The following is a 27,233-nucleotide window of genomic DNA, read 5'->3' on the forward strand; positions in this document are numbered from 1 at the left end:
AAAAAGGACAAAAGCACCATAAATACTTGCACACTTTGTTCCTGAGTGCATGACTTGGAAATAATACAAATTTTACGACACTTTATCATGCTCACTTTGTGTCGTTTTTGGAGCTTGACGCTGTCTGTTCCTGTTTGTTGATGAAGAGCAGTGTGAACAATTCTCCTGATGTTGTCTTTTGGGTTGCACGGAAGAATGAAAGTCGCAGGGGTTTGTGTGATGAGTGGGTGAACCGTCTCTTAATATACACCATGCGTGACTAGAGAGCTGAACGTGAACGGTAGCTTTCCAGAGGCAAATTCACAGGAATGACACTCTGGTTTTGGCCAACAATAGTGTGCTTGTTTATTGAGTGTCTGTGGTTGACTTGATTCGCTCTGTTTGTTCTGTCTCTCGAGTGGGTGGAGAATTGTGGGAATGTTTTGCAGTTGTGCAATATTACTGACTAATGTGAATTTCCCTGGTTTCCAGCTCGGACTATGATGACGACGAGGGAAGCAAATTGTTCAGGTTAGTCATGACGTGTGACCCGGGTTTGGACTGTGCCGAGCTGCCTGTCTTATGACTGTGTTCAACAACATATGCTTCTTCTCGTTTTGGCTTCTCAGGTGTGATGATGATGATGATGATGATGAGGGAGGCGGATCGAATGACAAGGAGAGATTTGCCAGGTATTGACTGATGGAAGTGCGTGAAAAGTACAAATATGATCATCTGATCTTCTGTGAGTTCTCAAGAGTCAGAGTACATGTGCTGCTGTCATTATGGTATTCATAGTGAGGTTTCCAAACACTCTTCCCGTCCGCCTTTGTTTGGCTGAACAGACCCAAACTCATGCATTTGATTCAGCCAACGTTGCTATATCAGCCAATGCTTTGTAAGTGTATTTGAAACAATATTTCTGTCTTCCCCTATTGTTTAATCAGACTGCCAAAGAACATTTTACACTGAATTGAATGCTCAAAAAATGCACTATAACTTTTTATTTGCAAGATGATTACTGAATGCCGCTCCCTGAATTAAGCATGAAATATGAGTTCATGTGAGGAAAAAAGTAGCTTACTGCTGTTTGACACATTTAAGGCAAAACATTGTTTTTTCATGCACTGGTCAGTTTTGAGAGCTATGTTGGTTTTATAACATGACTTTATTCAGACTAGTGGAAGCATGCAAAAATATACATTTCAGTATTTATTTTATTACACTTTTTATTTTGCATTTTGCATTTCAATTACGATGCGTATCTTTAAAGGCTGTGAGTTTCTCCACTTCAGCAGCACTTTACAGTTTTATTCCTATCTATATCTATGTATAGTTTTTACACGGGTTTATTCAAGAGTTAATTTGCAAAAACGGATAACTTTGATTAGGTTAAAAATAGCTAAAAATACAGCTAACTAACACAATAAAATCATGATAGCTTAATAAAAACATGATTTTCTGATGAGTTATCTGTTTTTGCAAATAAACTCTTCATATATATATATATATATAGAGAGAGAGAGAGAGAGAGAAATCCAATTTTTTTCCAAGAATTTTGAACCTGGCTTCATCCAGTTTTCAGATTTCTCTGCTGGAAATTTAAGCAAATTATTGCACATTTAATTCGATGATGCCTCGTTTGTACTTAAAATGCAAAACATATGTACTGTGATTAATCAGGGATTTTTGCCTTGTATGATGATTTTAGCCTAGTCACATGTAGTGTCTTGCTTTAAGTCTCTGATATATTTCAAGCAAAAGAGAAGAACAAACAGATTAATTTTGAACAAAATCTGGCCAAAATGTTGTGGAGGTAGTTTCTGTGGGTTGAGAAAACTCTCCAGCACCAACCTTCTTGGAAAACTTTGCACTTTTTGAACTGCCATTGATGATTGAACTTGGAACAGACAGAAAAGAACCGCTGGACATATTATTTATTGAAAATAGTACTCGGTATACACTGTGTAGTATGCTGTAATACTGGACAGCCAGCAGTCTGTCATTGTCTTACACTTTATTTCAGGTGTTTCTTTTGAGCACTTCTTCTGTCCCTCTCTTCTTTTCTCAGGCCGTTTGAAGAGGCTTGTTCTTTCAGCTCTCATGAGATTGTTCATACACATTTGTTTTGTCATGGAGAGATGAGTGTTGTCTCATTTGACGAGCACATTGATGCAGTCTTTATTTGCTTATTCATCCATCTCTCTCTCTCTCTCGTTTTCTCGTTGTTGCTTTCTCTCGACCTTTTCTCTGCCCCTGCTCTCTTCTCCCCACGATTGCATGCGCCGCCCATCTCTCATGACCTCCTGACCGCAGGGAGAATCACAGCGAGATCGAGCGCAGGCGGAGGAATAAGATGACCGCTTACATCACGGAGCTGTCAGACATGGTGCCCACCTGCAGCGCTCTGGCGCGCAAACCAGACAAGCTCACCATCCTGCGCATGGCTGTGTCGCACATTAAGTCTTTCGGAGGCAGCAGCAGCACCGATGGAGCATGTAAACCCTCCTTTCTCACAGACCAGGTCAGATATGGACTGCATTGATTATAGAAATGTATTTATTCCTCGTTGCACATAAACCAGGGCCCAGATTCATAAAACATTGTCCGGCGTAAAGTTCTTCTTAACTAATGTTATCATCTTATTTTCTTACTTAAAGGGACAGTTCACCCAAAAATAGAAATTCTCAGATTATTTACTGACTCTCAAGATGTTCCAAACATGTATGAGTTTTTTTCTTCTGCTGAACTTAAAAGAAGATGTTTTGAAGGGTATTGGTAACGGTTGTCAGTCGCTATTGTCTTCCATAGTATGAAAAAAAATACCTTGGAAGTCAATTGGAAACAGAAACTGTTTGGTTACCAACATTCTTCCTCTTATGTTCAGTCAATGTGGGCGAACTATCCCTCTAAGAAAATCAGAAGTAAAGTTAAAGATATTTTGTATTCCCAAAAATTTGTAAGAAGGTTATCTTTCTTAAAATTGTTTAATGTTTAGTGGTCAGTCTGCATAAGATCAACATGCTTGTTTCCTTTGCGACTCCTTTTGACGAATTTTGACGTTCTCGCCGGCGGTGGTGTGAACGCACGGTAAGAAATGTATTTCTTAAAGGGGTCATCGGATGCAAAATTCACTTTTACATGGTGTTTGAACATAAATGTGTTTTGGCAGTGTGTGTACACATCCACCCTATAATGATAGAATTCCACTCAGTGTTTTTTTTTATTTTTATTCCCTATAAATAATATCTCAAATAAAACCTTTCTCAAATCAAGCCGTTCTCAGATTCTTGGCTGTGTGATGTCACACAGACAGGCCCCTCCCACAATTGTTGATTGACAGTGGTGTTTTACCTTAGCTCCGCCCTGAGTGAGCTGTGAACAGTGTGTTATTGTTTCACCGCCGGTGCAGGGGAAGACAAGAATGACTCCTAAGCGATTGAAGTGTTCTGTTGTAATAATGAACACAGCAGTCGTCATTTACTCCCGACATCTGAGCCGCTGAAGACACAGTGGATTACGTTTGGTTTTGAAGGGAATGCGTCTCGATCTACCTAAATGTGTCTGTGTTCACTTTAATAATTTGTGGTCCAACTTCAAGCGAGTATGTTTTTTATTTATTTTTTATGTGTCTTTGCAAATCGCCTTTCTTAATAATGTGCTAGTTAGCAAGTTTTGCGGCTAAAGTAAACAGTCTCATGAGTACGGCTCGTCACCCCACGGAAGAGAGGGGTGGGATCAGCAGAGCTCATTAGCATTTAAAGAGACATGCAACGAAACGGCTCGCTGTGAACAGAGCTGTTTTTGACAAGGTAAAAAGGGTGTTTTTTTACACTACCATTGAGAACTTTTAACCAAAGTATGTTATAGACTTTTCGTTAAGACCCTAAAGAATCACATCAACATTTACTCCCGACATCTGAGCCGCTGAAGACGCAGTGGATTACGTTTGTTTTTGAAGGGAATGCGTCTCGATCTACCTAAATGTGTCTGTGTTCACTTTAATAATTTGTGGTCCAACTTCAAGCGAGTATGTTTTTTTATTTATTTTTTATGTGTCTTTGCAAATCGCCTTTCTTAATAATGTGCTAGTTAGCAAGTTTTGCGGCTAAAGTAAACAGTCTCATGAGTACGGCTCGTCACCCCACGGAAGAGAGGGGTGGGATCAGCAGAGCTCATTAGCATTTAAAGAGACATGCAACGAAACGGCTCGCTGTGAAGAGAGCTGTTTTTGACAAGGTAAAAAGGGTGTTTTTTACACTACCATTGAGAACTTTTAACCAAAGTATGTTATAGACTTTTCGTTAAGACCCTAAAGAATCACATCAACTTGTGGAAAATGGGCATCCAATGACCTCTTTAAGAATATATTTGTAAATTTGAAGCAGGTACCTTTTTTTTTTTTTTTTAAATACCAGAACTGAATAATTTTCACGATTTATTTCAGTTAACACTTTCATCTAAAAAATGTCTTAAACATCATCTGGAAATGTGCTCTTATCTCTCTCTCTGTCTCTGTAGGAGCTGAAGCACCTGGTTCTGGAGGCGGCTGATGGCTTTCTGTTCGTAGTGTCGTGTGAAACCGGCCGTGTGGTTTATGTGTCGGACTCGGTCACACCGGTTCTGAACCAGGCTCAGTCGGATTGGCTCGGATCATCGCTGTACGACCAGCTCCATCCAGACGACACAGAGAAACTCCGAGAGCAGCTCTCCACCAGCGAGAACAACAATGCCAGTGAGAAACGACTCTTATCGCTGTCACCCTGCGTGCTGACAGTCTTTTTCTGTTTAACTCCTCTTCCGCTGTTCTGACTGTAGGCCGGATGTTGGACATGAAAACAGGCACGGTGAAGAAAGAGGGTGGGCAGGCCTCTGTGAGGATGAGTATGGGCACACGCCGCTCCTTCATCTGCAGGATGAGGTGAGGAACAGGAAGACCAAACCAACAGACCTTTAATAACTGAACCAAGTCCACCTTCAGCTCGTGCTTCACGTGTCTTTATGCTGTGAAATCTTTACTGATTTTGATCAATTAATGTAAGAGTAACTTTGATATTGTTAGTAACACTTACTGCACTGAAGCAGCTCGGCTTTTCTAGATTCTCCATCAATCATGTTTTAGAGTCTCAAATCTGATCATCAGGATGTTTTGAGGAGCGTTTGTTTCCAGAAGCTTTACTTTCACTGTTCCTCAGCGGAGGAATGATCTTCACAAGCCTCCAGAACATCTCACATCTTCTGAGGAGCCTTTATTTCTTCATCTCTCAATCAGCATTGCATTATATGTTTGGATCATTTTAGTCTCATCTTACTAAGATGTATTATTGGAGATATAAAGTGACGACTGATGTTTATATCTTTTCAAGTCAAGTCTGCTTTATTGTCAATTCTTCCACATGTACAGCACATACACAGATAATTGAAATTGCGTTACTCTCAGACCCTTGGTGCATACAGATAACACTAACAGTAGAACATAGATACAGATAGATACAGATCTTTTTAGATCTCATTGATTTACATTACGAGCATCAGAATTTCATCTTACTTTTTGTCCATGTAAATATCAGCATCTGCACCAAATTGCATATTTCTGCTCAGTTTGGGTCCTTAAATAAAATTTTATAAAAAGCTTTTTTCCTTTCATATTCTCACTATATCAGACTATATGAGCAATATTAGCCTGATGTGTCAACAGGTAACACTCAGATTTTGTCTAAAGGTTCAATAAACTGTTTCAGCTTAATTTTTTTTTCTATAAAACTGCTTAAAATTAAAAGGGAATATGCTGTTTGCATACAAAAAATGTTTTTCAGATAAAGTATTAAAAGTCTTCAATTAGGTTCGCATGTTGTGAAATATTTCACATGCTGCATTATGTGGTTTGTAATGTGTGTGTGTGTGTGTGTCTCTGTGTCCAGATGTGGAGTGTGTCCCGTAGAGCCGGTGTCCATGAACAGACTCAACTTCCTGAGAAGCAGAAACAGGTACGGCAGCTCTCTCTCTGTATATACATATCTCAGTCTTTAAACAGATGCAGATGAAGACCATCTCTCCTGCAGGAATGGACTGGGTCCTCAAAAGGAGGGCGAGCCGCAGTATGCGGTCATGCACTGCACAGGCTTCATCAAATCCTGGCCTCCTGCAGGTAACACCGTCCACAGCACAACACAGAGGAGGTGTCTATTGTTCATATAGACTATAGAATGCAACTGAGACACATACTGTCCCTTTACCTTCTCTCTCAGGAGTGACTCTTTCTGAAGAGGAGGCCGATAATAATCAGGGAAATCGTTTCTGTCTAGTCGCCATTGGAAGGCTACAGGTACTTTCCCCCTTCCATTTTATTTCACTTTCCAGTGATCTAGCTTTGCGTCACATTCAAAGGAATAGTTTGCACAATTCTGTCATCATTTACTCATGTAATCTCATATCTTTCTAAAAGGGCAAGTTCATGTCTGCTCTCTACCTTTAATCGTTTGTAAAAAAACATCGACATTCTACTGAACATCAAGAGAAGACATAAGGGTTTGGAAAGACATTAGGGTGAATAAATGAGAATATAATGTCCACTTTTTAATTAACTGTGATTCTTTAAATATCTGATTTATGGCCAACAACTTAAAGGTGTAATGAAATTGTCACATATGATCATCAGGCTTTTGAGGAAGGTTTATTTGTTTATCTCTATCATCGTGTTGCATTGAATTATGTTTTGATCATTTAAATATCATCTTACTAAGACATTAATGGCAGATATTGAGTGACGACTGATATTTATATATTTTTGCATAAGTATCTGCTATACTCTAATTGCACTAAATTGCTTATTTTTGCTCTTTTTGGCCTCTGAATAAAAATTATCTGGTTTTTCATCAATATTTTCGCTATATATCATACTATATAAGCCTTTAAAGCCTTACAGATCAAATATGATACTCAACTTTTTTCTTTTAGGGGTTCAATAAACTGTTCCAGTTTTCATTCAGTCATTCCAAACCTGTAGGACTTGTGTTCATCTTTGAAACGCAATTGAAGATATTTTTAATGAAGCATGAGAGATTTCTGTCTCTCCATTGAAAGTCCATTCCACCAAAACTGACAATTTGAAAAATTCATGAAGAGATTGTAAAAGTAATCCATATTAATCAAGCTGTATAATCCAAATCTCCTGAAGAGGCATGATGGCTTTATATGGTAAACGGATTGAATTTACGTTTACATATAATTGACATTTACTTAGAATTGACTTTTATTTACATATATAAACGTTGATCAGCGCACATTCACAGAACTCATCAAATATGGTAGACGAAAGCTCACATGTGCTTGTTTGTCACGTGAGAACCAATGAGGTTTGTTCTTGTGTGTGTGTGTGTGTGTATAAATCAGATCTGTTCATCATATAAAGTGAGTGTGTCTCCTCGGAAAGCCTGGATTAAACCTCTCAATCCATATGGATCACTTTACATTGTTGTTATGAACTTTATGAATCATAAAATTTTGGTTGTGTAGACTTTTATGGCGGAAGAGAAATCTCTCATGCGAGTTTCAGAAATGAACAGCAGTCATACAGGAATGGAACAGCATGTTAAGTGAGTAATTGATGACAGAATTTTCATTTTTGGGTGAACTGTCTCTTTAAGATCCTCTGTTGTCATGCAGGTCACAGGTTGCCCGAACGACACAAACATAAATAACATCAGCGTTCCAGTGGAATTTATTTCCCGCCACAACTGTCAGGGTCTCTACACCTTTGTGGATCACCGCTGTCAGGCGACGATTGGCTACCAGCCTCAGGTAGGCCTCAAACACCCGAGTCAGGCTGGATCTCAGGCTAAAGGAGGTCATTTCTGAAGAGCAGGCTGTTTTATGTTGGCTCTGCATTGGCTGATTATAGCTGATGAGTTCCACTGTCTTGTATAGTGATGCACCAACATTTTGGTTTCAGCCTGCATTATATGAGTCGCTTTGGAATATAAGTCGCAGCAGGTTTCAGATGATAAAAAGCATCGATCTATATTAGGGCTGCCCCCTAATAGTCGACCAACCGTTAGTCAACCAGAAGAGGCTTGGTCGACCAAAATGTTATTAGTCGCAGAAAAAAGAAAAATTCCACACGCAGTCCGAGATGGACAGATCGTTAACGGCTGGTCTTTGTGGTAATACAGTACTTGCGCAGGACATCCAAACGCTCGCCTATCATTCATCGACCTCAAATATGGCTTATCATCTGAAATATGTAAGTATTAGCAACTCTACAGGGGCCGCTCAATCTGATGTTATCCTAGAGAAATGCTCAACAGTAGCGTGCAAACTGCAAATCTTAAAATACGCCCTCATTTCTGGTCATACAGATAAAAGTAATACATCTTTCGAATCTGTAAAGACTCAGCGTTTATTTGTGTGCTCTCACAATAACAACAAAACATTGCGCTTTTGTGAAATAATGAAAGCGCTTTCTGCCGTCTCGGTCTCTGTGAACTCGAGCGCGAAACTCTGAAGCTCCGTCCGTGTATAGCCTGCTTGCCTTACAAATATGAAAACATAGACCGAGCAAAACGTCTACTATCAAATGAACCAATTCAAATGGAAAACAGATATTCTCAGATTATGTAATCCGTATGAAACATGCATACAGGCACGAGTCAGTGTCGCCGACTTCACCTCTTAAACCGAAAACAAAGAAAGCACTAGTTTATCAATACATTATTAAAATGTTAATGCAGCCCCCTTACAGTTTTTCACTGACACATTCATAATTATTACTTCTGCCGGTGTGCTGTTGCAAGCGTTATGCATGTGCTCTAGCGCCTATTAGACTATATAGGCAATTAAAGGCTCATTATAATGATTTCAATGGTTTATTAATAAATGTGCGATTAGTCGACTTATGCTTAAAATAAACGACTACTACTCGACCAGGAGAATCCTTAGTCGAGGGCAGGCCTAATCTATATATATCTCTATTATAGATCAGTGTAAAATAATGCGACTTAAGTTTCAGAAAATATGTTACAAGATTTATAGGCTATAGGATAAAGACTGGTGTCTTGCATTATTACAGAAAAACGTCTTGTGATTACAGTACTGAGCCACTGCAGTGAAGCAGCTCTAATGTGCTATTAATTTAAAGATGAAATACCATAGAGCAAAAAAATTAACAGTGTAACAAAAGCTTGTAAAATAAATTTTAATGGGCATAATTTAGTGAGAATATAACTGAAGGAAATATCTATTTGCTAAATAAACTAAGCCAACTAACAATTATACATATTTTTTGGTTTCAGTACCCAGTATTTTTAATTTTTTTATTCCACATGCATGAAAATACAGGTTTAGGTGCATCCCTATTTATAGTGCTCTTACCATGCAGTAATTACAGTAAGTTTTGTTACTTTTGATGTAAAACACCATCTGATCGTTCAAAGTCTATACATTTTATTACAAAATACAAACAATAATTGTGATTTTGATGCTGTTTAATGTGAGATCGCTGTAGCTTCAGTTCAAATGGCACGTGAACTGATCATCTGTTCCTCTTTACTACTAGTTATAGCTCAAAATAAACATGATTGAACTTCAGAAGGTGTTGAAATAAACAATAACTAGAGGAGCATTTTGATAAGTACGTGCACTGCATTGCATATCATTATATTTTACTTAACCTGTAGTCCTCATTATTTAATGTATGTTTAAATAAATCATGAGATCATGAAAAAAAAGTTGTTATTACAGTCACCGTTTAAATGTTTATTTGAAAATTTTCAATGATTAAAATTGAAACGTTTATACATAATTTGAGTACTGATTATTAAATAAATTTGATTAGTTAATTGATCATTAAAAAAAGTAAATTTTTGGTGAAATTTTTCTCAGTTAAATTAAAACTTTACTTTTTATTCATTTGGGTGCATCACTAGTGTTGCAGTGTTTTCCATCTTTTGTGTTGTTGTGTGACACAGGAGTTACTGGGGAAGAACGTTCTGGAGTTTGCACATCCAGAAGACCAGGGCTTACTGCGAGACAGCCTTCAGCAGGTGTGTGTGTGTGTGTGTGTGTGTGTGTGCATTTACATGACACCGTTACCAAAGTTATTGTAAGAAAAATGTATATCATTTTATGTAGTGCCCATGACTAGAAATAGTCATTTTGGGGCTTTTTGCCTTTATAAAATGACAGCAATAACAATATTACACCAATGTTTAATACATATTTAAATGTATCAATCATCACAATATGGTGGTTACCAGGTAAATTGACACATTAACATATAATAAGCTATATGATCATGCCATGGCGGACTGCCCATCTGGAGCACCGGGAGTTTTCCCAGTGGGCCACTGTGTGCAGCCAGTTGTGTAAATATAAAGAATGAATTATAGTAAATGTATGTAGCCTATATCTGTCCATCGGCCCATACGTATGGCCCGCGCAGCCCACTGAAGTCAAACATTCTAATTAATTAATTTAGCACGCTCTGGCTTAGTGCAACGGCTCAAAAGCGCTCGTCAATGTCAAAATGTTTTAGCCAATCAAATCGTAGAAGGCGGTATTTACTGTTCACAAAAGCTGAGCTGAGGTAAGATGTTTATATGTTCAATATTTGCCAACGGTTTACAAAAAATGTCAAACAGACATTCATTTTCAGGGATGCAAACTACTACTGGCCTTATCAAATTTCTTAGATTTTAATGCCATTTACATTATTTGCCACATTAACGTAGCCGTTTTCAGCAGACATAAGATAACAGTGAATGTTTGTATGTCGTTACATTTCTTCCGTAATTTCACGCGTCTAAGAAAATGTCAAAAAACTGTAAAAATATCATTCTCAAACTTACTCTAGAAGATTGTAAATCCTGAAGACTTTCGCTTTCAAGTGCCGTGATTAGGAAAGTTCTATTTTTCTATTAACGATATTTTAATGTAAATGTTTTAATGGTTTAATGTTAAACTGTAATGTATTTCTGTGATGCGCAGCTGTATTTTCAGCATCATTCCTCCAGTCTTCAGTGTCACATGATCTTCAGAAATCAGTATAATATGCTGATCTGCTGCTCAATTATTTTCAATTATTATTTGTCCTCAGTTATTCATAATGGTTCTTCTTATTATTAATACTTAAAAAACTGTTTTTGTTTCTTAATATTTTTGTGGAAACTGACACTTTAACTTTTTCGGGATTATTTGTTGAATACAAAGTTAAAGAACAGCATATATAAATTTGTAAATAATATTTGTACACATCTCTTTTACATAGAGGGACAGTTTAATATCACTCAAGTTAAATGCCTACCATAATATCAGTAAAAGTACAAGAGAATGTGAAAAGAGATGTGTAAAAATATTATTTACAAATTGCCATATACACCAGGAAAGACCAATTATAATGTAAACAAGTATTGATGGTCATGCATTAATGTTAATGATAATAATTTAAAAAAGCATTTTTATTTCTCTGTTGTGTTACATTTGTATGTTAGTAAGTGGTGTTAAAAATAGCTCTAATGAGCTGGTGGGTTTATGGTGGGCTGCTCTATGTCCAAAAAGTCCAGGGCCACTTTTTAGCCCCAGTCCACCCTGTGATTTGATCAGAATGTAGATCTGGTCCTGTTGTTTTCATAACAGTGTGATGTGTTAATGACCTCTGACCCCTGATGCAGGTGGTTAAACTGCGAGGTCAGGTGCTCTCGGTGATGTTCCGGTTCCGCTCTAAATCCCACGAGTGGATCTGGATGAGAACCAGCTCGTTCACCTTCCAGAACCCTTTCTCTGAAGAGATCGAGTACATCATCTGCACCAACGCCAATGTCAAGTTAGTACTGAAATGCATCACAAGATCCCAAACTGACTTCACAGCAAAAGGTGTTTGCTTTGATATTTTGTTATCTGATGCAAGTTAATGCTGCTTACATTGCAACTTCAGTATTGAAAGACTTTTTGGGGTCACTGTTTAATACTCTCAGGTTGTTTAGGCTTCAGTGTTGTCTAATCCAGTATGACTTTATGCAGTGTATCATATGCTTTTATGATCAAAGGTTAATTCCTGTGGAGGTAATCAGATGTAATTCAGTTTGTTTGAAGGCGTGTGTGGATGTCACGAAAATGTGTGGGATTTATTTCACCCCAAAATATTAATAAAAAGAGGAAATTATATAAAGAAGAAGAATATATAAGTTAAGAAGCTGATAATTGTATTGTGACATTGTGAAATATGACATTTCATGACAATTTAGCATATCTGACTCCTCCCTGATTCTCTTTAGTGTAATGCAGATTTCATTTCCATTTGGGTCACTAAGATTTTTTGCTTGAAAGAAGTCTCTTCTGCTCATCAAAGTTGCATTTATTTGATCAAAAATACAGTAAAAACCGTAAGATTGTGAAATATTATTACAATTTACAACAGCTGTTTTCTGTGTGAATATCTGTTAAACTGTAGTTGATTTCTGTGATCAAAGCTGATTTTTCACATGTCACGTGATCTTCAGAAATCATTCTAATATGCTGATTTCTGATTATTATCAATATTGAAAACAGTTATTTTTTTGGAAACTGTGATGCATTTTATTTTTCAGCATTCTTTGATAAATAGAATGTTCAAAAGAACAGCATTTATTTGAAATGGAAATTTCAAATAAATCCCAAACTTTTGTTTGTGTGAAGTCATCGCATGACAGTAATGTGAATCATCACTGAGAATTACGTACACACTTAAAATAAACGTCTGGACACATTATGATGATGAGCCTTTAAGTAAAATGTGCTGAATTGTCCTGAAAATGCAAAATTGTCACAATTCAAAATATCCAAAACATTTTATTTTTCAGCATTCTTTGATAAATAGAATGTTCAAAAGAACAGCATTTATTTTAAATGGAAATTTCAAATAAATTCCAAACTTTTGTTTGTGTGAAGTCATCGCATGACAGTAATGTGAATCATCACTGAGAATTACGTACACACTTAAAATAAACGTCTGGACACATTATGATGATGAGCCTTTAAGTAAAATGTGCTGAATTGTCCTGAAAATGCAAAATTGTCACAATTCAAAATATCCAAATGCCCCCCAAAATTTGCATATTTTTTTATGCAAACATAATATCATGTTTGTTTCTTTTTTATTTTTGGGGTCAGTTTAGAGTGTTGAGCCGTGTGTGTCTGAGAGGGTGAGCGTGTTAATTCAGCTCGGCTCTCAGTTTAATCTGAACGCTTTCTCTCCACCAATCCCTCTGGTTTGCGTGACAGTAGAGGGCAGAATCAGGACTCCCTGTCCCCCCTCTCTTCCCCGGGGGATTCACTGCCCCCTTCACTGGGGCAGAGCAGTCCTAACTGCCCCTCCAGATTTTTGGGGTCAGTTTAGAGTGTTGAGCCGTGTGTCTGAGAGGGTGAGCGTGTTAATTCAGCTCGGCTCTCAGTTTAATCTGAACGCTTTCTCTCCACCAATCCCTCTGGTTTGCGTGACAGTAGAGGGCAGAATCAGGACTCCCTGTCCCCCCTCTCTTCCCCGGGGGATTCACTGCCCCCTTCACTGGGGCAGAGCAGTCCTAACTGCCCCTCCACCCCCAGCCCAGGGCAGGTCACAGCCAGGTGAGAGCAGACCAATGGTGCACTGGGTCTTTCTTTCTCCTCTGCGCTCTCGGGTGAGCCTCTTTCCGTCCCGTCTGCTGCTGTCGGTCGGTGGTGGGTTAACAGCATGCTCTCTTCCTGTAGGTAGCTGTAAGCTGAGATTGCTGTAGGTTGGCGGTGGTGGGTCTGACGGTCACGACTGTAGGACCGTGCTCACATCAGTGTGGTTTGCTCTTCTGCAGGCAGATGCAGCAGCAGCAGGCCGAGTTAGACGAAGGGATGGGACGAGACGCAGCGTTTGAAACCAGTCAGGTCACTCTCCCTCAGGTAAACACACCTGAACTCACACACTTCCTCTCTACACCAGTACTGTTAATGTCAATATCAAATGTATTTATATAGCACTATTAAAACAACACGTGTCAATATAAAAATAAAATAAACAAAGAGAACATCACCTAAAACGACTATAGTAATGCTAAAAAATATGAGCAAGAAAAATACGCCATGGCAAACAAATATGTCTTTAGATGTACTTTAAAAACCTGTACAGAGTCATCATGTAAAGGTAAGCTATTCCACAGACTTGGCTCACTGCCGCAAACACGCGGTCTCCTTTCTGGCTTAAAGGGTTAGTTCACCCAAAAATGAAAATTAGCTTATTTACTCACCCTCGAGCTATCCTAGGTGTATATGACTTTCTTCTTTCAGGCGAATCCAATCTGAGTTATATTAAAAATTGTTCTGGCTCTTCCAAGCTCTATCATTGCAGTGGGTGGGTGTTTCTGTTCAACAGTCCAAGAGACGTGAAATAAAGCGCGTGCATCCGTAATGAAACGTGCCTCACATGACTCCGGGGGGTGAATAAAATTATAAATTTTAAGTAAATTCTAAGTTGTTGATCTCAGTGTTCTTCCACTCTCATACTCAATTAGCAACTCTGATAGATAGTTCAGTGCAAGGCCATGTTAAGACTTACACTAATAAACAAAGCTTCAAAACAATCCTCTACTGTACCGGAAGCCAGTGTAGAGAAACCAAAGACAGAGTAATATGTACACGCTTTTTAATATTGAATAACAGCCTTGAGACAGCATTTTGGACCTTCTGCAACTGTAGGATAGATGCTTGACTAATACTCTTGTATAACGAATTACAGTAATCAAGTCTTGATAATATTAGAGCATGGATTGGAATTTCAAGACTCTTGAATGTCAGACTTGATTTCATCTTGGCCAAATTTCTACCACATGATTGATCTCGGTGTTCAACTTCAGGGGGCTATCAATATAAACACGCATGTTTTTAATTAGCATGTTCTTTGACATACAGTGACAATGGGCCAAAATGTAACTCTTGCTTGCTGCTTGCTACACCCCTGGCTCAGTAGTGCTCAAACGAAAACATCAAACCGTGTGCTGTTTCAATGCACAGGGTTAATTGGCAGATTGAAAAATAGATCTAAATAAAATAATAGCAGTGAAAAGTAACAGCATTGAATGAACTCAAAACAATGAATTAACCCTTCTGAGCTTTTCGAAAAAAATATATTTTTTGAAAACCCTGGTTGTTTGCTAACTTTTAAACAGGGCCAATAATACACCTGCTGCAATTGACCAACTAAAACCTGGTCTGAAGTCAATGGTGCAGTAGTTTTTTGTTATTTAAAGAGCGCGCTAGTAATATGTGCCTGTAGGTGGGTGCACAACGTGCATACACTCTGCTTATTACACACACACAGGGACGTGCAGCAGCACACAAACATGCCAAATATAAAAAATTAAAGGATTACAATGTAAAAGATTATTATTGTGTGCGCTTTAACCTTGTGCACGAGCAGCTCCGTTTCCACTCTGGAGACGCGTTCTGTCTGTGCGCTTGCAAATTCCGCCGTGTAAATAGCGACTCCGCCATGGCTTGAGCGCAACTGGCTCTTAAAGGGAATGGGAGATGAGACTCTGATTGGTTTATTGCAGGTTATGCCCAAAACACGCCCATTACTCATTAAGAGGTTAGGGACAACCCTTTTAGTCCATGCGCCAGGTGCGCCGACCTTTTTTCCGTCATTAAACTAGCAAAAGTGTATTCGGATACGGCCTAAGTGTGCCATGCGCTTTAGACCATGCACTTAGATCATTAAAACAGTTTTACTAGCAGCTTGCACCAGCGTAAAATAGCACTGTGAGGTTTTACTAAAAGATGCGCAGTGATGAATTGGCGCTGAAAAGGCGTGGACAGTTATTTTTGCGCCTGATCTTATTGAATATGCATTTCTAGGAGTTTCCCTTTCAGACGCAAAATTTATGGGAGGAGTGTATTCAAATTAATCACGCAACGCGTTTTACTAACCTTTACGCTCGTCAAATTACTGGCATTTGCGCCATTATTAACGCCCCAAAAAAGCATGTCTTAAACTATTGTGCGCTTGAAGTTGCTGCAGTTATTGTTGCAGAGAACAGAGAGCGCGTGGTAGAAGGGAGAGGATTTTTTCCACATATATTAATTTATTTAGAAGGCAAGAACACATTGTCCAAACATATCGTTTGCCAAGCCATGTTATTTTTAATTTGCTTCAGGAAATAAAAGATGACTTGGAACCTAGGAGTCACGCAATACCAGCTCTATCAAAACTTCTTGCAAAACTTCATTTTTTGGCCTTCAGTTCTTTTCAACGTACTGTGGCTTCTTTATTTCTTTATTCTTTATTTGCGACTGCGCTAATTTGCGCTGTGCTTGGTATATCGCGTTGGTCGATATGTAAATGAGATGTTGCGTCTGTGTTCTTTAATTTGAAAAGGGAAATTTCCCCTCCCGTCGGCACTGTTTTGGAATTGCGCTCTCATGCTAATTTGCCCCGTTTGGTAAAACTGGCCCTAAGAGTGTAAATTTAGTTGTTTAATGAGATGTTATAACACTGGCTTCCCCGAAATGCTCATTTTGGTTGTTTAGATCTTATTTACCCCTCTTACACTGCTAAATAATTAGCTGTTGTGAGTCATTTTAGATCCAGAACAGTGAAAGTGTAAAAATTATTATTATTATTTTTTATTTTTATGAATAGTTATAGCCACCTGAAGAAGTCGCAATAGCATTGTGCACTTATTTTGGTCATTTAGATCTTATTTACGTGTACGTTGAATATTTCTCAATTTCAACCTTGTAAGCAAATATTCAACATTTAAAAATCTACACTCTTAGTATAAAAAGAAGAAAATATGAGAGTTTATGTATTTGAAAATGAGAAAAAATAACATGACTTAACAAATAAAATCGGTCAAAAATGAGCGAGGAGTTAACTGATTGCAAAATGTTAATTTGTGATGTGAAGTGTTTCTGTTGTCTCACTTTAATAACAAAACTAGGGATTCACGATATATCGGCCACCATATCGGTATCGGCCGATAAATGCTCTTTCTTCAGCACAAATGAACTTTATTGAGATTGAAGTTGAAATGAAGAACAACAACACAATGTCTGTCTCATCTGTGTTTGTCTCAGGTTCCGCTGCAGACTGTGAGTGTTGTCAGTCCTGATCACAGTAAGACTCCCTATTATCAAAGTATTTTTTTTCCATATTATCATATTTTGATATTTATCACAATATTTATTAATAGAATTAATGGGCAATGAATGTTTGTTAGACATTCAGAATAAATGTAAACGTATTTGTTTACTAGTAAACTTCACATAGTAAGCTACCTTCTTATTTAGTGCCTCTTGAAATAGGTTTTATTTTATTTTTATTTATTTGTGAATTCTGTTAATACAAATAATACAATTCTTCATTCAATTTAATGCAAATTATTTATTACAATTTATCTTAAGAAATGTTTTCTAATGAAATAAAACGTTACAAATGTAATTTTTTTTTAAATGCAGTGAAATGAAAATTTTAAATACAATTAATAATTTACAGCAAATTGCATTTTAATTTATTACATTTGTATTTTTTGTCAAATAAGGTGCTACACAGAACCTGTATAAACAATGTATAAATTAGAGCATGGATGAAAAAATATCCTGGTTGCATTGTATTTTTATAATAATAATAATGTTTGATATGTATAAAACCAGTGTTTTTTTTACACTGTGTTATTGTTATTAACATTATCATTATTGAGAAGTACTTTTTGCTGTACAGTAGAACTATTTTTCTGTCATACTTTCTCAAGTTTGTAGTTAAACAGACCTTTTATTTTTGGCAGTTTGTTGTAAAGACCTTTAAATTTCAGCTTGTATTTGACAATAGCTTTTCTCATATAAAACTGAGATGTGTGTGTAGTAGATGAAACCGTGCTGCTCATTCATGCAGACACAAACGCACTAGATTTTGCTGTACAGTAGAACTATTTTTCTGTCATACTTTCTCAAGTTTGTAGTTAAACAGACCTTTTATTTTTGGCAGTTTGTTGTAAAGACCTTTAAATTTCAGCTTGTATTTGACAATAGCTTTTCTCATATAAAACTGAGATGTGTGTGAAGTGTGTAGTAGATGAAACCGTGCTGCTCATTCATGCAGACACAAACGCACTAGATCATCGGATAAATGTCAAAAATTACTCAAACGTTTATTGTTGATATGATTGATTTTTTTTCAATAGTGATCTATCGCCTAATTCACAGTCACAGCGATTGACAGGTGTCCGTCTCTCTCAGACTCTAAGGCCATGTCCTCCAGCGGACAGCAGGTTTATCCACCAGCAGCGTCTTTCCCCAGCTCTGCTCGTCCCAGCGAGCCCTTCAGGTACCACACACACACACACACACACACACACTCTCGCTCACACACACACACACGCACGCAAGCTCACACGCACGCACGCTCACACACACACGCACGCACTCTCGCTCACACACACGCACGCACGCTCGCTCACACACACGCACGCACGCTCGCTCGCTCACACACACGCACGCACGCTCACACACACACACGCACGTGCACGCACGCTCACACACACGCAAGCTCACACGCACGCACGCTCACACACACGCACGCACTCTCGCTCACACACACACACGCACGCACACTCTCGCTCACGCACACACGCTCACACACACACACACGCACGCTCACACACACACACACACGCACAAGCTCACATGTAAACTTATGACTTCAGCTGTATGCTGTTTTGGCGTGACCTCACTCCCGGCTGTGGTCTGGTCTCAGGTCAGCTGGAATGGCTCAGCAGATGGTTCCTCACTCAGTGGGTCAGATGCTGGTGCAGATGTCCCTTCAGAACACACCGTCTGGAGTCAGCGGCAGCAACAACAGCCCTATTCAGGCCCAGATGCGTCCCACCGCGCCTCCTGGAGTCTGGTCTGCTGCACAACTGCCCTTCAACACACAGGTAGACATTTAAAGTATGGAGGGAGAGTGCTTACACCTGACCAACAGTCAGACTTAGTTATTATTTATTTATGATTATTATCACACTACTGTTCAAAGGTTTGGGGTCTGTAAGCAGTGTTAATAAAACATTTTTTCACCGACGATAACGAACTAAAACTCTTTTTGAATGTCAAAAACTATGACGTAAATCTATTGACATTTTCGTCAACGAATAAAAACGAGACGAAAATGTTAGGGAGGGACGATTTGGGAAGAGATTCATTCAGAAGGAATCTGCTGCGTGGTTCGGAGGTTAGATGCGTACATATGAACCGGCGGGACATAAGCTAACATACACTTGCTGTACATCGCATAAAACATTCAAAAATGTCAATATGTGGGAGTAAGAGAAGAGCAGACACATGGATAAATCTGACGACGCAAGAGAGAACTCAATTAGGTTCGGTTTTCTGAGCGCAGACACTGAAGCACACACACAGAAAGCGCCTCTCACAGGCGCATGAACGGAGAATTACACCCAAAATGATGTTGAATTGTCCGTTTTGACGAGTATTCACGTAAACACAGTTGATTACGTCTTAAGTGAAGGTAAACAGTAGGGAGAACGTGTATCAGTACATTGCAACCATTGCAGCGGCGCATTCGGGTTTAAAGGGACAGCAGCCTAATTTAGTTGCTATTGTCCGAGTCATTGATGTTAATCAAGCAACAACAGAAAGACAGAAAAGCACGCACTGCTCTTGACTGTATCACTTTAGTGGCCCTAAAGATTAATCTAAATTTATTTATAGAAATAAATATATCTGCTTGAAAGAATGAAGAATATGGTAAACAAGTTGCTATAAAGAATGCATAATTAGCCGATATAGCCATTGGTATTTCATTAATATGAAGACCATGTTCTTGTTCGTTATGAGAAGCGGTTTTATTTAATTTTAACATAAAGGCATGTTTTGTCACCGCAGTTAAATCAGTGTCTTATCATGATAAAACCTTAATATCAAACCTATATAATGAGTTTGGAAATTTTAGAGAAATGCATAAATGCACTGCAACTAAACCCATTAGATTTTAGACGACTAAATTTACTGTAGATTTATTTATGTAACATATAACATGTTTAGTTATGATATTTAGTCGACTAAAACTAAAAACAATTCAGGTGACTAAAATATGACTAAAACTAAATGGCATTTTAGTCAAAAGACTGACTAAAACTAAATCAAAATGAACACTGTCTGTAAGGCGGATGATACACTGGGCAACTTTGGGCAATGTTGCCATCAATGGGCAACCAGCTGAGACACAGTGCCCATGACCTTGAAAACATCCAGATATAAACGTGTTACTCATTCTAAATTGAAAAGTGCCCAAGCAACATTGTTCAAAAAGAGTTGCCCTGTGTATCATCAGCCTAAGATTGTTTAATGTTTTTGAAAGAAGTCTCTTCTGCTCACAAAGGCTGCATTTTTTAAAAAATAAAAAATAATATTGTGAAATATCATTGCAATTTAAGATAAGTGTTTTCTATTTATATATGTTTGAAATGTAAATTATTCATGCGAAATAGTTCGATTTACTAATTTACTGAAATGGAAATGTTTTGTAATGTCACAAATGTTTTTTTTTAAATAAAAAATAATATTGTGAAATATCATTGCAATTTAAGATAAGTGTTTTCTATTTATATATGTTTGAAATGTAAATTATTCATGCGAAATAGTTCGATTTACTAATTTACTGAAATGGAAATGTTTTGTAATGTCACAAATGTATTTAATGTCGTGTTTGATCAATTGAATGTGTCCTTGCTGAATAAAAGCTTTTTTCTTTGTTTCTTGAGCAGAAAATCAGCATTATGAAGATCATGTGACACTGAAGACTGGAGGAATGATGCTGAAAATACAGCTGCGCATCACAGAAATACATTACAGTTTAACAGATACTCGCATAGAAAACAGCTGTTTTAAATTGGAATAATATTTCACAATATTACTGTTTTTACTGTATTTATCAAATAAATGCAGCCTTGCTGAGCATAAAACAAACGTCTTCAAAATCATAACATGTTGATTATTCCATAATTTTGTAATGTGTATAACTGATTCTTTCACTGTAAAGAATGTGATTTTTTGTTGTACGAACTCTCTTTGTCCAGCAGATGGCAGGTCAAGTTGGAAAGAGTCAGTCAGCTCAGTTTAACATGAGAAGTTTCAGCTCCGCCCCTTCTTCCTCCACTTCCTCTTCCTTTGGCCAGATGGGCGGGGCTTCTGCTTCAATGGCCAACACTTCAAATTACCAACAAATAAGCAGTCACAACAACCCTTCAACTAATGGATTCGGTAAATATTTTAAAGAATGTTTTTAATAGTGAACCGTGTTTCCTGTTCCAGCGCTCAGTTTTGCTCTTGCTCTTTCGTTCAGGCGATGTTAATCAGATGGGAGTGCAGTTCAGCTCCAGGCCAGCAGAGGGAGTGTCAGGCTGGCAGCAGTGGCAAACTCAGCCACACACTCAAGGCACTGCAGACGCACACCAGCAGCCTCAAAACATCCAGCCAGAGATGTTTCAGGTGAGTGGAGCCCACACAACCAATCATGTTTGTCTTTGAAAGGAGTAGCTCACCCAAAAATTAACATTTGCCAAGAATGTGCTCTCCCTCAGGCCATCCGAGATCAGGATGAGTTTGTTTCTTCATCAGATTTGGAGAAATGTCTCCGCAATGGATGCTCTGCAGTGAATGGGTGCCATCAGAATGAGAGTCCAAACAGCTGATAAAAACATCACAATAATCCACAGCACTCCAGTCCATCAGTTCACATCTGGAGAAGACTAAAGCTGAAACACATCCAGCATTAAGACGCTTTTAACTAACATACATAGTCCATAATCCATAATAACTCTTCCTGCAGTGAGTCAGTGTTCTGGTGTGAATCAGGAGAGAAATCTGCACAGATCAAGCAGCGTTTAAACAGCTCTAAACTAATATGTGGCTGGATTTTGATGTGAGAGACAACAGCAGATGCACTTTTTCACTGGAGGAAGAGGTATTATGGACTCGTATGTTAGTTAAAAGCGTCTTAATGCTGGATGTGTTTCAGCTTTAGTCTTCTCCAGATGTGAACTGATGGACTGGAGTGCTGTGGATTATTGTGATGTTTTTATCAGCTCTCATTCTGACGGCACCCATTCACTGCAGAGCATCCATTGCTGAGACACTGATGCAGTGCTGCATTTCTCCAAACCTGATGAAGAAAACTACATCCTGGATGGCCTGAGAGTGAGCACATTTTCTGCTAATTTTCAGTTTTGGGTGAACTATTCCTTTAAAAGAGTATAAATTCTGTCATCATGTGCATATGATCTTCTGGTCTTCTGTGGAACAAACGTTGACTGTATTGTCGTATGGTTTATTCTTTTAACATCTCTCTCTCTCTCTCTTCTTCAGGATGTTATCTCCATGTTGGATCAAACCAGCAGCTTCAGCAACGATGATTTCGCCGAGATGCCCATGTTTCCTCCTTTCCCCGAGTGATCCCGCTTCACTCCCTGTTGCTCTCTCACACGCCATTTCTTACTCCCTTAACCAAATCGATGGCAGAACTGAGGCACAGAGGGATATAAAACAAGAGTGAGACTGATGCATTGTGAGAATGGAAGTTATAAGCCATAATGTGAGGATACAGAGTAGTGCACAGACAGACAGGTCTTGTTGAAATGTGTTCACTTTAAAATCACGCACAATTGCACACTTCGAGCACAAGAGGTCTCACACTGTCTGCTGTACACGCACATGCTTTGATTTATGAGATGGCCACACACATACACTCGCATTCACACACACACTTGCATAACACACTCACACACACACACACACACACACTTGCATACACACACACGCGCACACTCGCGCTCTCACACACACTCACTCACACACACACACTCTCTCTCTCTCTCTCTCTCTCTCTCTCTCTCTCTCTCTCTCTCTCTCTCTCTCTCTCTCTCTCTCTCTCTCTCTCTCTCTCTCTCTCTCTCTCTCTCTCTCTCTCTCTCTCTCTCTCTCTCTCTCTCTCTCTCTCTCTCTCTCTCTCTCTCTCTCTCTCTCTCTCTCTCTCTCTCTCTCTCTCTCTCTCTCTCTCTCTCTCTCTCTCTCTCTCTCTCTCTCTCTCTCTCTCTCTCTCTCTCTCTCTCTCTCTCTCTCTCTCTCTCTCTCTCTCTCTCTCTCTCTCTCTCTCTCTCTCTCTCTCTCTCTCTCTCTCTCTCTCTCTCTCTCTCTCTCTCTCTCTCTCTCTCTCACACACACACACTCTCTCTCTCTCTCTCACACACACACACACAAAGGCAGTCTGTGTACCGATTGCACTGCTTCTGACCCGTGATGAAATGTGTGAGAACTGAATTCTTGAGTTTGGCCTCAGAGAGTTGCTGTGAATGTGTCGATCAGGTTTATTGTTGCCTGTAACGCAGAAGCTGCAGCTTGTTTTCATTTTTTTTTTATATTAAAGAATCGACTCAATTTCCATTCATAACTTGTAATTTGAATCGAATTGATTGTAATTGAATTGGCTCAACAGGATGTTGAATTTGAAAGACAGGAAGAGGAATTCCAAATTTACTGAATTGGAATTTTTCATTTGAAATAAACGTTGATTCTTGCCATTATCTAATGTAATCCATACTTCAAATGTTTTTAAAAACTACTTTGAAATTTCATTCCATTTTAAATGTTAGTAACACTTTATTTTACAGTGTCCTTGTTACACATCACATGTACTTACTGTAGTAAATCATGCATAATAACATGCAGTTAACCCTAATTATTCCTCAGTATTTAAATGCAATTACACTGTAAGAAGGACTGCTTAAAATGAAGTGTAACCTTGCTTTCTTAATCTATTCTGCCTCCTGTTTGCTAGCTCAGTTCAAAGTCAGATGTTTCATTATCTGGCTTGGGTTCATGTTGGTGCAGTAACACTCCTCGATGGACAGATGCATCTCCTCCTCTGACGTTTCACTCAGGCATGTGTTTGTGAACGCAATGAAAAAGATTCAAATCAAGCAGGATCTGTGTCCTTCAAAGCCATTTTGTCGCTATCCTAATTATCATAATGTCTTGTTTTAATGTAAAAAGAAGAATCCTTATTCTGATTTAGTCCTGTACAGAGAATATTCCCGTACTTCTGTTGGCGGGGTTGATTATTGTTAATTTTCTTTAAGCTTTTTAATCAAATGTTTGCTTTTGAATGTGGGTGTCTGCGTCTTTTTTCAGTACTTTTGTGTCACTTTTTTTTTTTCCCCCAGATATGAAAGGGTCAGTGTTTTTTTTTTATTTCTTCTATATTTTCACACAGTTTTGAACTGCAGTTTGTGTACAACATAGAAAAAATATATATGTATATGAAATATTAAAGAGAACTGTTTTGAGTTTTTTGTATTAAATTGCTATTGTCAAAAAAAAATCTTTGTTGGGATCTTTATTTGAACTGTGGACACTTTTTGACAAATCTATAAATAAGTATATCCAGTGTATGGTACATTACCGTTCAGTTAGCCATTTTATAATCCATGATAAAAGCAAAATGCAACTGAGTTTTTAAATGTACATTTTATCAAGGGTTTGGATTCAGTATTTTTTCTTGTATTCAGCAAGAATGCATTAGATTGATCAAAAGTGACAGTAAAGACATTTATAATGTCACAAGCGTAAAGACCTGTGGCTCCAAAAGGCAGAAACAAAGGAAGAGACTAAAGAGCTAGAGAAGCCAGGTGTAGGCCGATGTGATGAAATCACTCAGTTGTCCCACACACACACACACACAAAAAGATACTACATTTTTTGCAAACAATTTATTTTAGCTACATTAAAATAAAAAAATGTTGAAAGTTAGTCAACTAAATTTGTTTATTTAAATGTAGCTAAAATGAATTGATTGCAACAACTTAACCTTAAAAAAAATCTAGTAAATTCAATGAATAATTTTTATATTTTTCAGTGCAATGCTGATTCACCCTTAAAACGAAAGCTTCTTTATCGGCACCGATGGTTCCAGGAAGAACCTTAGACATCTATGTAAGCTTTCCGTTCCGTTCTTCAAAATGGAAAAAGAAATGTTCTTCACACAAAGAAAAAAAATGGTTCTGTTAAGATTCTAGTTTCTTTGGGGAACCAAAAATTGAACCTTTTTAAATTTTTTAAGAGCGTAGTTCATGGGTCAGTCCTTGTAGGTTTTCAGGTTCCAGCTCCATCACCATCTGAGCTTCATCAATCTGTGATCCATCGCACTGAGATCTGTCAGGGCTTTATCATTCTCAGCTGGTAACACATGAAGTGGCCTCTAGTGTTTCTCAAGCAGCCTAAAAGGGGGGTTTTAAGCCATATAAGGCCTGATTGTTACCAAACTCCTGTTTAACTATTCATCGTGGACACAGGTGCCAAGTGTTGGTGTGTATGTCTCTCAGGCCAAAGGAAGACATGCTAATACCCGAGATAAGAGCACATGTATCCCTGACCGATGACTGCAGGCTGAGCCAGCGCCAGGATCAAGGTATCTCTTCCAAACGTCTTCATTTTGCATCGGCTGAGAATGAAAATTCGAGGGCAGAATCAATTGCGAGCAGTTCAGCAGCTCAGTTTAGTTGCAAATGCACATTATGAGTCTCAAACCGATGAAGAGCGGAGCTTCACGTGAGTGCTGGAATGTGAGACTCGTCTGATACAGAGCTGTTTTACACCGACAGAAGCACAACACCGGCGACTAGGGTTGCTGTTTGACAAGAACAACTGGGGATTTAAGGGAAGAAGTGACGTTTGGACAATGCCATGAGCAAATCCAGCTCATATCTTGGACGTTTACCACTGTATATCATGCGTCTGTCACTCACTAATAGAGTTGATTCCTCCACTCTTCAGTAATCATGGACCAGCCTCTTCCAATGTCTCAAGTGGACGTTGATGTGGATTTGGGCTTCGCTCTCTTCTTCTTGGTCCTGCTGTGTTTGTTTCTGTTGGTTACAATGGTTCGCTGTGCTCAGATGGTTCTGGATCCGTACAGCGCCATCTCTGTGTCCACCTATCAGGAGGAGCAAGAGCAAGAGGAGGGGTGAAGGTTAAAGCAGGCGGACCACTGGAGAACCATTGGATTGTAGAAGAACTTTAAAACAGATGCTTCTGGAAGTACTCCGAGAACACACGTGGAAACGCATCTACACTTTCTCTAACCCTCATTGTGTGGAGACTCTTGGATTTCATTGGAACTCATCCGGGAAAAGGGATCTGAGTGTCATTATGAGCTCTCATTACCACCGGGAGTCATCGAGTGCAAATAAATCAGCAAAACTGCGTGTGGATGTGAGAAATCTGATGCAGCTGGATGAGAGTGTCCTGCAGAGGGGAGCAACAGAATAAATGTTGTCTCACTGAATATTCAGGCTTCTATTTTTGGTTCAGTGAGTCTTAACTGTATTAACTATAGTGCAGTGAAACTAAAAACCACAGGAAGGATGCAGTTACACTTTTACAGCTGATCACATGGCAATGTTCAAAATGTGAGCTTTATGCAATGCCATGATATAGTTTGATTCTGAACATCTGAAATGCTTTGAATAGGGTTTGAATGTGTTCTTTTTTTTTTATTTTATATATCTACATTACATTTATGCATTTGGCAGACACTTCAAAGCGACTTACAAAAGAGATTTTAATTAGTTGGTTGTGCATGCATTCATTTATGCATGCTGATTAACAGTTAAATAATAAATTGTGGTTTTATTCTAAAAAACAGTATGTTGGTGTTTTTTCTTTTTTCTTTTGGAGATATATACGTTTTTTTCTTTAATACAAATTAAAATACAGGCATTAAATATGGTCAATGGTTGACTGGACACTTTGCAAACTATTGCATACATTGCTAGTTGTTAGTATGCACACACACACACACACACACACACACACACACACACACACACACAGACACACACACAGACACACACACACACACACACACACACACAGACACAGACACACACACAGACACAGATACACACAGACAAAGTCACAGACACACACACACGCACACACACACACACAGAGAGACAAAGTCACAGACACAGACACACACACACACACACACACACAGACACACACACAGTCACACAGACACAAAGACACACACAGACACACACACAGACACAGACACACACACAGAGACACAGACACACACACACACAAAGACACAGATACACACAGACACAGATACACGCACACACACACACACACACACACACACACACACACACACACACACACAAAACACAACCCACACCAAC

General features: G+C 38.5%; 1 protein-coding gene across 3 annotated transcripts; it reads left to right on the forward strand.

The window, feature by feature from the left end:
• The first annotated feature begins 454 nt into the window (after window positions 1–454).
• On the forward strand, window positions 455–22,799 carry arnt (aryl hydrocarbon receptor nuclear translocator). 3 transcript variants are annotated; one of them, XM_016242757.1, is made up of 18 exons: window positions 455–510; window positions 609–671; window positions 2,296–2,503; window positions 4,501–4,714; window positions 4,798–4,900; window positions 5,901–5,966; window positions 6,042–6,127; window positions 6,228–6,304; window positions 7,645–7,779; window positions 9,945–10,019; window positions 11,646–11,797; window positions 13,797–13,881; window positions 17,053–17,092; window positions 18,211–18,298; window positions 18,728–18,908; window positions 21,069–21,252; window positions 21,335–21,480; window positions 22,357–22,799. In XM_016242757.1, exons 3-18 carry the CDS (start codon window positions 2,336–2,338, stop codon window positions 22,441–22,443), a joined length of 1,887 nt encoding a protein of 628 aa, XP_016098243.1. In that variant the 5' UTR covers window positions 455–510; window positions 609–671; window positions 2,296–2,335; the 3' UTR covers window positions 22,444–22,799. The 3 variants fall into 3 exon arrangements, with proteins under 3 accessions (XP_016098243.1, XP_016098242.1, XP_016098240.1); XM_016242756.1 differs by lacking the exon at window positions 455–510 and having other exon boundaries at window positions 615–671; window positions 21,072–21,252; XM_016242754.1 differs by lacking the exon at window positions 455–510 and having other exon boundaries at window positions 624–671; window positions 2,051–2,503.
• Window positions 22,800–27,233: the final 4,434 nt, after the last annotated feature.

The sequence above is a fragment of the Sinocyclocheilus grahami genome, unplaced genomic scaffold, assembly GCF_001515645.1.
Source record: "Sinocyclocheilus grahami isolate Dianchi unplaced genomic scaffold, SAMN03320097.WGS_v1.1 scaffold672.1, whole genome shotgun sequence".
Lineage (NCBI taxonomy): Eukaryota > Metazoa > Chordata > Actinopteri > Cypriniformes > Cyprinidae > Sinocyclocheilus > Sinocyclocheilus grahami.